This window comes from Chiloscyllium punctatum, unplaced genomic scaffold (genome assembly GCF_047496795.1).
Source record: "Chiloscyllium punctatum isolate Juve2018m unplaced genomic scaffold, sChiPun1.3 scaffold_1411, whole genome shotgun sequence".
NCBI lineage: Eukaryota > Metazoa > Chordata > Chondrichthyes > Orectolobiformes > Hemiscylliidae > Chiloscyllium > Chiloscyllium punctatum.
The window spans coordinates 22,488-34,708 of record NW_027311145.1 but is presented as its reverse complement, the minus strand read 5'-3'; the positions used below and the strand labels follow the sequence as shown (position 1 = coordinate 34,708).

Sequence of the window (12,221 nt, the reverse complement as noted above, 5' to 3'; positions counted from 1 at the left end):
AGGAGGGCGAGGGGGAAGGGAGGAGGTGAGGGGGGATGAGAGAGATGGGGGGGTGTGGGGGTGGGGGGGGGGGGAGCGAAATATCGAAGATGGTTACCTCAGCTCGAACCCAAATCCCACGGATTCTGTCTCTCACCCGACCGGCCTTCAGCCCCTCTACCCCCACCCCCACGAACCTGCATTCCTCTAGCGCCTCCCACTACGCGAGACCTGGTCACCGCCACCTCATGTGGGGGTTTGGGGTTTGGGGGTTGGGGGAGCGTGGAGTGGTCAGGGGTTGGGGGAGGGGTTGGGAGTCAGAAATGGAGCCCGAGTCACTCGGGAACCCCCCTCCCCCCCCCACCTTTCATGGAGGGTGGGCACAGAGCGGCATCAAAATGGCGCCTTACCAATGCATCAGAGCGGGAGCGAGGGGCCTGAGTGCTCCGTACCTTTGGGTTTGACCCCCCACCCCCTATTAGCTACACCACCCCCTCCTCCTCCCCACCGCCACAGATCAGCCCCCCCTCCCCCCTCCCCCACCCCAGCCGCACCCACCAACAGCCCAGCCGAGTTGGCGACAGATCCCAAGATGGCCGCCGCTGCCCGTGCTGAGGGGGGCGGAGGTCAGGTGACCAGCTCACCTCCTTATTGTCCGCGACCATCACCAGCTCGATGTATTTCTGCTCCGTCAGTATGTCCCTCTTCGTCTGAGGAGAGAGGAGATTACAGCCTGAGGGTGTGATAGGGTCCCTCTAGACCCCTAACACTCCCATTGAAGACCCTCCCTCTAGATCCCTAACCCTCAACACTCCCTCAAACACCCTTCCTCTAGACTCTAACCCTCCCTCAAAGACCCTGCTCTAGACCCTAACCCTCCCTCAAAGACCCTCACTCTAGATCCTACCCTCCCTTAAAGACCCTCACTCTCGACCCTAACCCTCCCTCAAAGACCCTCCCTCTAACCCCTAACCCTCCCTCAAAGACCCATCCTCTAGACCCTAACCCTCCCTCAAAGACCCTCCCTCTAACCCCTAACCCTCCCTCAAAGACCCATCCTCTAGACCCTAACCCTCCCTCAAAGGCCCTTCCTCTAGACCCTAACCCTCCCTTAAAGACCCTCCCTCTAGACCCTAACCCTCCCTCAAAGACCCTCCCTCTAACCCCTAACCCTCCCTCAAAGACCCTCCCTCTAGACCCTAACCCTCCCTCAAAGACCCTCCCTCTAACCCCTAACCCTCCCTCAAAGACCCTCCCTCTAGACCCTAACCCTCCCTCAAAGACCCTCACTCTAGACCCTAACCCTCCCTCAAAGACCATCTCTCTAGACCCTCACCCTCCCTCAAAGACCCCTCCTCTAGACCCTAACCCTCCCTCAAAGACCCTCCCTCTAGACCCTAACCCTCCCTCAAAGACCCTCCCTCTTGACCCTAACCCTCCCTCAAAGACCCCTCCTCTAGACCCTAACCCTCCCTCAAAGACCCTCCCTCAAAGACCCCTCCTCTAGACCCTAACCCTCCCTCAAAGACCCTCACTCTAGACCCTCACCCTCCCTCAAAGACCCTCCCTCTAGACCCTAACCCTCCCTTTCCTTCCTCTAGACCCTAACCTTCCCTCAAAGACCCTCCCTCAAAGACCCTTCCTTTAGACCGTAACCCTCCATCGAAGACCCCTCCTCTAGACCCTACTCTCCCTCAAAGACCCTCCCTTGAGACCCTACTCTCTCTCAAAGACCCTCCCTTGAGACCCTAACCCTCCCTCAAAGACCCTCCCTCTAGACTCTAACCCTCCCTCAAAGACCCCTCCTCTAGACTCTAACCCTCCATCGAAGACCCCTTCTCTAGACCCTAACCCTATCCCCCCCACCCATTGCAATCCCAGGACATACCCTGTGAAGAGCTGGCTGGTCTTGTGGATGGACGGAATGTTCCGGAGCCTGGTGACCGACAGCGCAGCGCTTCCTGTAGAGGTGGATGGCCTCCATCCTGTGGATGAGGTGCACGCCATTCGCGTTCCCCGGGAGGGGCTCGATGCTGTAACTTTGGTTCCTAGCCAATGTGATCAAACCCCTAAAGGGTGGGGGTGGGGGTGGGGGGATGGTGGGGGAGGGGGTTGGTAAAAGGTGAAGCAAGGAGACACGTGGGTAAAGAGGAAATGGCCAACCATTGGCGTTCGGCGGAGGTATTGGGACTCAGTTGGTGGCCCTTCGGCCCCACTCCGCGTGTGCTAGCCACCCACCCCGTCAACCCACTCTCACGCCAACCTGGTGCCCAAACGGCCGATCTCCATCTTATCTCCGTCCTCCCTCGGAACGGAGCGCACAGAAAGATCCCAAGGAACAGGCGGCCCTGGGTGGGGTGGGGCGGGTGAGAGCCGATTTTTCTCCCAATGCCTTTGCCTACCCCCCAACCCGTCCCATTCTGCGGAAATACGCCGCCCCCTCACTCTAATCTCCAGCCGTGAGCAAGTAATCAGCCAGTACCCTCAGAGGGCGGGCGCCAAATAAATGCAATCCTCTGTGTGTTTGTCGGACAGGTGTTAGTCATAGAGCTGGACAGCACAGAAACAGACCCTTCGGCCCAACCCGTCCATGCTGACCCAGATATCCCAACCCAATCTAGTCCCATTTGCCAGCACTTGGCCCATCTCCCTCCAAACCCTTCCTATTCATGTCCCCATCCAGATGCCTTTTAAATGTTGTCATTGTACCAGCCTCCACCACTTCCTCTGGCAGCTCGTTCCACACACACACCAACCTCTGGGGGAAAAAGTTGTCCCTCAGGTCCCTTTCCCCTCTCACCCTAAACCTATGCCCCTCTAGTTCTGGACTCCCCCACCCCAGGGAAAAGACCTTGCCCTATTTACCCTATCCATGCCCCTCATGGTTTTATAAACCTCTATAAGGTCACCCCTCAGCCTCCAATGCTCCAGGGAAAACAGCCCCAGCCTGTTCAGCCTCTCCCTGTAGCTCAAACCCTCCAACCCTGGCAACATCCTGGGGGGAGTGTGTGTATGTGTGTGTGTGCGCACGCGCGTCTGTGTGTGTGTGTGTGTGTGTGTGTGGGAGAGAGACTGCGTGAGTGTGTGTGTGTTTGTGTGTGCGCACGTGTGTGTGTGCACATGTGTGTGTGCGCGTGTTTGTGTGTGCACGTGTAAGTGTGTGTGCGCGCGCGCATGTGTGAGTGTGCACGCGTATGTATGTGTGTGAGCGTGTGTTTGTGTGTGTGTGTGTTTGTGTGTGCATGAGTGTGCACGCATGTGTGTGTTTGTGTGCGTTTTCGTGTGTTTGTATGTGCATGTGTGTGGCATGTGTGTGTTTGTGTGGGCGCGCACGCGTGTTTTTATGTGTGCGTGCGTGTGTGTTTGTGTGAGTGTGTGAGAGTGTGAGTGAGTGTGTGTGAGAGTGTGTGTACACACGTGTGACTGTGCGCGCGTGTGTGTGCACGTGTGTGCATGTGTGAGCGTGTGTGCGGTGTGTATGTTTGCGTGCGCGTGCGTGTTTGTTTGTGTGTGCATGCGTGCCTGTGTGTGTGTTTGTGTGTGTGCGAGGGTGTGTTTGTGTTTGTTTTATGTGCGTGTGTGCATATTTGTGTGTGCGCGTGTGTGTGTGATGTTTGTGTGTGCGTGTGGCATGTGTGTGTTTGTGTGTGAGCATGCACATGTGTTTGTGTATGCATGCATGTGAGTGTGTTTGTGTGTGTGGGAGAGAGATTGTGTGTGTGTGAGCCTGTGAGTGTGAGTGAGTGTGTGTTTGTGTGTGGGCGCGCGCGTGTGTGAGTGTGTGCGCATGTGAGTGTGTGTGCACATGTGTATGTATGTTTGTGTGTGCGTGTGTTTGCATGTGTGTGCTCATGTGGGTGCATGTGTGCGTGTGCGTGTTTGTGTGTGCATGCATGTGTGTGTGAGTCTGTGTGTGAGAGTGTGTGTGAGTGTGTGTGTGGAGGGGTGTGTGTGTATGTGAGTGTGTGCACGTGGTGTGTGTGTGTGCGTGTGTTTGTGTGTGCGTGTGTGCGCTTTTGTATACGTGTTTGTGTGTGTGAGTAAGTGTGCGTGTGTGTTTGGTGTGAGAGTTTGTGTGAGTGTGTGTATATGGAGGGTGTGTGTGCGAGAGCATGTGTGTGCGCGCTTGTTTGTGTGAGTGTGTGTACATGTGTGCGCGTGTGTGTGAGTTTGTGTATGTGTGTGCGCGTGTTTGTGTGTGTGTGAGTAGGTGTGTGTGCATGTGTCCGTGGAGGGGGTTGTGTGTGTGTGTGTGTGTGAGTGCGTGTGTGAGTGTGAGTGCATACGTGTGTGTGTGGAGGGGTGTGTGAGTGTGTGTGGAGGGGGATGTGTTTGTATGTGTGTGTGCATGTGTGTGCGTGCGCGTGTTTGGAATGTGTGTGTGTTTATGTGTGTGTGTGTGACTGTTAGTGTTTACCATTGTGTGTGGAGGGGTGTGTGTGTTTGTGAGTGTGTGAGTTTGTGTGTGAGTGTGTGTGTGAGTGTGTGTGTACGTGTGTGTGGAGCGGGGTGTGTGTGAGTGTGCGCGTGTGTGGAGGTGGATGTGTGTGTGTGCATGTGTGTGTGTGCACGTGTTTGTGTGTGCGTGCATGTGTGCCCGTGTTTGTGTGTGTATGTGTGCGTGTGTGAGTGTTTTTGGTGTGCACGTGTGTGAGTGTGTGTGCATATTTGTGAATGTGCGCGTTTGTGTATGTGTGGGCGCGCGCACATGTTTGTGTGTGTGTGTTTGGTGTGCGCGTGTGTGAGTGTGTGTGCGCGTTTGTGTATGTGTGAGTGTGTGTGCGCGTGCATGTTTGTGTGTGTGTCTGTGTTTGAGTGTGTGTGTGCGTGTGGAGGGTGTGTGTGGGTGTAAGTGCATGAGTGTGCGTGTGTGTGTGAATGTGTGTGTGAGAGTGTGTGCATGTGTGGAGGGCGATGTATGTGAGTGTGTACGTGTGTGTGAAGGGAGATGTGCGTGTGTGCATGTGTGCGCACGTGTTTGTGTGTGAGTGTGTGAGCGCGCGTTTGTGTGTGTGAATGTGTGTGCGTGTGTGTATGTTTGGTGTGTGCCTGTGTGAGAGTGAGTGTGTGCGTGTTTGTGTGTGCGTTTGTGTGAATGTGTGTGCGCACGTGTTTGTGTGTGTGTATGTCTTTATGTGAATGTGTGTGCGTGTGTATATGGAGTTTGTGTGTGTGAGTGTGTTTCTGTGTGTGAGTGTAAGTGCATGTGTGTGTGTCTGAGTGTTCGCATGTGTGTGTGTGCGTGTGCGCATGTGTGTGTGTGACTGTGAGTGTGTGCGTTTGTGTGTGTGGAGGGGTGTGTGTATGTGTGTGTGTGTTTGAGTGTATGCGCGTGTTTGTCTGTGTGTGAGAGAGTGTGCGTGTGTGAGTTTGCGTGTGTGAACGCGTGTTTGTGTGTGTGCACGTGTTTGTGTGTGCACGCGTGTTTGTGTGTGTGCACCTGTTTCTGTGTGTGAGCATGTGCTTGTGTGTGTGAGTGTGTGTGTGTGAGTGTGCACGTGTTTGTGTGCGTGAGTGAGAATGTGAGCATGTTTGTGTGTTTGATTGTGTGGACGTGTTTGTGTGTGTGCGTGTGTGTGAGTGTGTTTGTGTGCGAGAGCATGTGTGGGTGTGTGCGTCTGTGTGTCAGTGTGGGTGTGTTCGTGCACATGTTTGTCTGTGTGTGGGTGGGAGAGAGTGTTTGTGTTAGTGTGTGTGAGTGTGTGTGTGCACGCATGCTTGTGTGTGTGAGTATGTGTGCATGTGTGTGTTTGTGTGCGCGTGTGTGTGTGAGTGTGTGTGTTTGTGTGTGTGCGCGTTTGTGTGTGTGTGCGTGAGTGTGTGTGGAGGGTGTGTATGTATGTGAGTATGAGTGCGTGCATGTGTGTGCAGAGGGTGGTGTGTATGTGCATGTGTGTGTCTGTGTTCGTGTGTGCACGTGTTTATGTGTGTGTGAGTGTGAGAGTGTGTGTGTGTGCTTGCGTTTGTGTGCGTGTGTTTGTGTGTGTGAGTACGTGTGCATGTGTGTGTGTTTGGTGTGTGCGTGTGTGAGAGTGTGTGTGTGTGTTTGTGTGTGTGTGCGCGCGCGTGTTTGTGTGTGTGTCTGTGTGTATGAGTGTGTGTGTGGAGGGTGTGTGTGAGTGTAAGTGCGTGAGTGTGTGTGTGCATGAGTTTGTGTGTGCGGGTGTGTGTGTGTGTGGAGGGGTGTGTGTGTGTGCGTGTGTGAGTGTGAACGTGTGTGTGTGAGTGTGTGTGTGAGTGTGTGTGTGTGTTTGTGCATGTGTCTGTGTGCGAGTGTGTGTGTGTGTGGAGGGGTGTGTGTGTGTGCGTGTGTGAGTGTGAGTGTTTACGTGTGTGTGGGGAGGGGTGTGTGTGTATGTGAGTGTGTGCGCGTGTGTAGAGCGGGGTGTATGTAAGTGTGCGCGTGTGTGTGGAGGATGATATGTGTATGTGCGCGCGTTTGTGTGTGTATGTGTGCATGTGTGTGCGTGTGTGAGAGTGTATGTGTGTTTCTGTGTGTGTGTGTGTGTGCGTTTGTGTGTGCGTGTCTGTGTGTGAGAGTGTGTGTGCGTGTGTGTGAGTGTGTTTGTGTGTGTGAGTGTAAGTGAGTGTGCATGCGTGTGTGTGTGTGCGTGTGTGTGTGCGTGTATGACTGAGTGTGTGCGTGTGTGTGTGTGTGGAAGGGTATGTGTGCGTGTGTGAGAGTGTGCATGTGCGTTTGTGTGTGCATTTGTGTCTGTGTGAGCGCATGTTTGTGTGTGTGCGTGTATGTTTTTGTGAGTGTGTGTGTGTGCAACTGTTTCTGTGTGTGTGAGCGCGTGTTTGTGTGTGTGTGAGTGTTTTTGTGTGTGAGAGCGTGTATGAGTGTGTGCGTGTGTGTGTCAGTGTGGGTGTGTGAGTATGTGTGTGTGTGCGCATGTTTGTGTATGTGTGTGTGAGTGTGTGGGTGGAGGGTGTGTGTGTGAGTGTGTGTGTTTGTGCGAGTGTTTGTGCGAGTGTTTGTGCGAGTGTTTGTGCGAGTGTTTGTGCGAGTGTTTGTGCGAGTGTTTGTGCGAGTGTTTGTGCGAGTGTTTGTGCGTGTGTGAATGTGAGTGTTTACGTGTGTGTGTGGAGGGGTGTGTGATTAGATTAGATTACTTACAGTGTGGAAACAGGCCCTTCGGCCCAACAAGTCCACACCGACCCGCCGAAGTGCAACCCACCCATACCCCTACATTTACCCCTCACCTAACACTACAGGCAATTTAGCATGGCCAATTCACCCTAACCTGCACATCCCTGGGCACGATGGGACAATTTAGCATGGCCAATCCACCCTAACCTGCACATCCCTGGGCACTACGGGACAATTTAGCATGGCCAATCCACCCTAACCTGCACATCCCTGGGCACTATGGGACAATTTAGCATGGCCAATCCACCCTAACCTGCACATCCCTGGGGCACTATGGGACAATTTAGCATGGCCAATCCACCCTAACCTGCACATCCCTGGGCACTATGGGACAATTTAGCATGGCCAATTCACCCTAACCTGCACATCCCTGGGCACGATGGGACAATTTAGCATGGCCAATCCACCCTAACCTGCACATCCCTGGGCACTATGGGACAGTTTAGCATGGCCAATTCACCCTAACCTGCACATCCCTGGGCACGATGGGACAATTTAGCATGGCCAATCCACCCTAACCTGCACATCCCTGAGCACTATGGGACAATTTAGCATGGCCAATCCACCCTAACCTGCACATCCCTGGGCACTACGGGACAATTTAGCATGGCCAATCCACCCTAACCTGCACATCCCTGGGCACTATGGGACAATTTAGCATGGCCAATCCACCCTAACCTGCACATCCCTGGGGCACTATGGGACAATTTAGCATGGCCAATCCACCCTAACCTGCACATCCCCCCCCCCCCCCCCCCCCCCCCCCCCCCCCCCCCCCCCCCCCCCCCCCCCCCCCCCCCCCCCCCCCCCCCCCCCCCCCCCCCCCCCCCCCCCCCCCCCCTGGGCACTATGGGACAATTTAGCATGGCCAATCCACCCTAACCTGCACATCCCTGGGCACTATGGGACAATTTAGCATGGCCAATCCACCCTAACCTACACATCCCTGGGCACTATGGGACAATTTAGCATGGCCAATTCACCCTAACCTGCACATCCCTGGGCACTATGGGACAATTTAGCATGGCCAATCCACCCTAACCTACACATCCCTGGGGCACTATGGGACAATTTAGCATGGCCAATCCACCCCAACCTACACATCCCTGGGCACTACGGGACAATTTAGCATGGCCAATCCACCCTAACCTACACATCCCTGGGCACTATGGGACAATTTAGCATGGCCAATTCACCCTAACCTGCACATCCCTGGACACTATGGTACAATTTAGCATGGCCAATCCACCCTAACCTGCACATCCCTGGGCACTATGGGACAATTTTGCATGGCCAATCCACCCCAACCTACACATCCCTGGGCACTACGGGACAATTTAGCATGGCCAATCCACCCTGACCTGCATATCTTTGGACTGTGGGAGGAAACCGGAGCACCCGGAGGAAACCCACACAGACACGGGGAGAATGTGCAAACTCCACACAGTCAGTCGCCTGAGGCAGGAATTGAACCCGGGTCTCTGGCGCTGTGAGCCACTGTGTGTGAATGTGTGTGTGTGCGTATGAGTGTGTCTGTGAGTGCATATGCGTGTGTTTGTGTGCAAGTGTGTGTGTGTGTGTGTGTGTGTGTGTGGAGGGGTGTGTGTGTATGTGAGTGTGGAGCAGTGTGTGTGTATGTGAGTGTGGAGCGGGGTGTGTGTAAGTGTGCGCATGTGTGTGGAGGGGGGATGTGTGTATGTATGTGTGAGTGCGGGTGTGCATGTGTTTGTGTGTGTGAGTATTTGGCATGTGTGTGTGTTTGTGTGTTTGGTGTGTACATGTGTGAGACTGTGTGGGTGTTTGTGTGCGCGTGTGTGTGTGTGTTTTTGTGTGTGTGCATGTTTGTGTGTGTGCATTTGTGTGTGTGTGTGTGTGTGGGCGCATGTTTGTGTGTGAGTGTGTGTGTGGAGGGTGAGTGTTTGAGTGTAAGTGTGTGCGTGTACGTGAGTGTGTGAGTGTGTGTGCATGTGTTTGTGTGTGGAGGGGTGTGTGTGTTAGTGTGTGTGCGTGTGTGAGTGTGTGTGTGAGTGTGTGTGTGAGTGTGAGTGTTTACGTGTGTGTGTGTGGAGGGGTGTGGGTGTATGTGAGTGTGTGATTGTGTGTGTGAGTGTGTGTGTGCATGTGTGAGTGTGTATGGAGTGGGGTGTGTGTGAGTGTGCACATGTGTGTGGAGGGGGATGTGTGTATGTGCGTGTGTGTGTGCGTGTGTGCGCGCACATTTGTGTGTGTGAGTATGTGTGCATGTGTGTGTGTTTGGTGTGTGCATGTGTGAGAGTGTATATGTGTTTGTGTGTGTGAGTGTGTTTGTGTGTGTGAGTTTAAGTGCGTGTGTGCGTTCGTGTGTGTGCGTGTGCATGCGCATGAGTGTGTGACTGTGAGTGTGTATGTGCGAGTGTGCGTTTGAATGTGTGTGTTTGCGTGTGTTTGCGCGTGTTTGTGTCTGTGTGAGCGTGTGTTTGTGTGTGCGCATGTTTGTGTGTGCGCGTATGTTTGTGTGAGTGTGAGTATGTGCGTCTGTGTGTGTGAGCATATGTTTGTGTGTGTGAGCGCGTGTTTGTGTATGTGTGAGTGTGCGCGCGTTTGTGTGTTTGATTGTATGGACGTATTTGTGTGTACGAGTGTGTGTGTGTGTGAGAGTGCGTGTGTGTGCGCTTGTGTGTGTGTTTGTGTGTGAGAGTGTGTGTGTGGGTGTGTGTGTGTGAGAGCGTGTTTGTGTGTGAGTATGTGTGCATTTGTGTGTGTGTTTGGTGTGTGCATGTGTATGCGGAGGGTGGTGTGTGTGTGCACGTGTGTGTGTGTGTGTGTCTGTGTGCATGTGTGCACTTGTTTGTGTGTGTGTGAGTGTGTGTATGCGCGTGTTTGTGTGTGTGAGTATGTGTGCATGTGTGTGTGTGTGTTTGGTGTGTGTGTGTGTTTTTGTGCGTGCGCGCGTGTTTGTGTGTGTGCGTGTGTGCGTCTGTCACCCCTTCCAGCCCCCTACACCCCCTCCCTATCTGTCACCCCCTCCAGCCCCCTATACCCCCTCCCTATCTCTGTCACCCCCTCCAGCCCCCTACACCCCCTCCCTATCTCTGTCACCCCCTCCAGCCCCCTACACCCCCTCCCTATCTCTGTCACCCCCCTCCACCCCTACACCCCCTCCCTATCTCTCTCACCCCCTCCAGCCCCCTACACCCCCTCCCTATCTCTGTCACCCCCTCCAGTCCCCTATACCCCCTCCCTATCTCTGTCACTCCCCCCAGACCCCCCACCACCTCCCTATCTCTGTCACCCCCTCCAGCCCCTATACCCCCTCCCTATCTCTGTCACCCCCTCCAGTCCCCTACACCCCCTCCCTATCTCTGTCACCCCCCTCCAGTCCCCTACACCCCTTCCCTATCTCTGTCACCCCCTCCAGTCCCCTACACCCCCTCCCTATCTCTGTCACCCCCTCCAGCCCCCTACACCCCCTCCCTATCTCTGTCACCCCCTACACCCCCTACACCCCCTCCCTATCTCTGTCACCTCCTCCAGCCCCTACACCCCCTCCCTATCTCTGTCACTCCCTCCAGCCCCTACACCCCTCCCTAACTCTGTCACTCCCTCCATCCCCCTACACCCCCTCCCTATCTCTGTCACCCCCTCCATCCCCTACACCCCCTCCCTATCTCTGTCACCCCCTCCAGCCCCCACACCCCCTCCCTATCTCTGTCACCCCCTCCAGCCCCTACACCCTCTCCCTATCCCTGTCACCCCCTCCATCCCCTACACCCCCTCCCTATCTCTGTCACCCCCTCCAGCCCCTACACCCCCTCCCTATCTCTGTCACCCCCCCATCCCCCTACACCCCCTCCCTATCTCTATCACCCCCTCCATCCCCTACACCCCCTCCCTATCTCTGTCACCCCCTCCAGCCCCCTACACCCCCTCCCTATCTCTATCACCCCCTCCAACCCCCTACACCCCCTCCCTATCCCTGTCACCCCCTCCATCCCCTACACCCCCTCCCTATCTCTGTTACCCCCTCCAGCCCCTACACCCCCTCCCTATCTCTGTCACCCCCTCCAGCCCCTCCCTTCCCCACTGCCCCACTGTATTTGTCACCTCGATGGGGAAGGTTGTTGTGCACAGATACAGATAGTGAAGTGTAGGTACCTCAGTCCAGAACAGAGACTCACACTGATCCGGGAATCGGGGAACCCATGCACTGAACCATGGTAATAGCAGTTTGGCTGAAATCAAACAGAAAACAAATCATCACAACCCACCATCGTTACAGACAAACCCGACTTCATAACACAACCATGGGACGTTAGTCCCCAGAGAACCCATACGGACTGTCATTCCTGAAAATACACAAAGGGACGGCTATTATCCACAATACACACAGGGACTGCTGTTCTCTATAATACACACTGGAACTGCTATTCTCTACAATACACACAGGGACTGCTATTCTCTCCAATACACAAAGGGACTGCTGTTGTCTGCAATATATACAGGGACTGCTATTCTTTATAATACACACAATGACTGCTATTCTCTACAATACACACACGGACTGCTATTCTCTACAATACACACAGGGACTGCTATTCTCTATAATATACACAGGGACTGCTATTCTCTATAATACACACAGGGACTGCTATTCTCTATAATACACACAGGGACTGCTATTCTCTACAATATACACAGGCACTGCTATTCTCTCCAATTTCCACAGGAACTGCAATTCTCCATAAAACACACAGGGACTGCTATTCTCTATAATACACACAGGGACTGCTATTCTCTATAATACACACAGGGAATGCTATTCTCTACAATACACACAGGGACTGGTATTCTCTATAATACACACAGGGACTGCTATTCTCTATAATACACGCAGGGACAACTATTCTCTATAATACACGCAGGGACAACTATTCTCTATAATATTCACAGGGACTGCTATTCTCTGCAATACACACAGGGACTGGTATTCTCGACAATACACACAGGGACTGGTGTTCTCTATAATATTCACAGGGACTGCTATTCTCTGCAATACACACAGGGACTGGTGTTCTCTATAATATTCACAGGGACTGCTATTCTCTGCAAT

At 53.9% G+C, this 12,221-nt stretch overlaps 1 protein-coding gene across 1 annotated transcript in view; it reads right to left on the bottom strand.

Moving 5' to 3' along the window:
• Positions 1-623: 623 nt before the first annotated feature.
• LOC140475115 (disintegrin and metalloproteinase domain-containing protein 15-like) overlaps positions 624-12,221 on the bottom strand; it is a gene marked incomplete at its 3' end in the record, with an annotated part of 29,622 nt that continues 18,024 nt past the window's right edge. Inside the window, exons 3-5 of the mRNA XM_072567755.1 lie at positions 11,267-11,343; positions 1,868-2,048; positions 624-689 (exon numbers count right to left, since the gene is read on the bottom strand). Of these exons, the coding sequence (XP_072423856.1) occupies positions 624-689; positions 1,868-2,048; positions 11,267-11,343 (324 nt within the window). The remainder of the gene's footprint in view (positions 690-1,867; positions 2,049-11,266; positions 11,344-12,221) is intronic.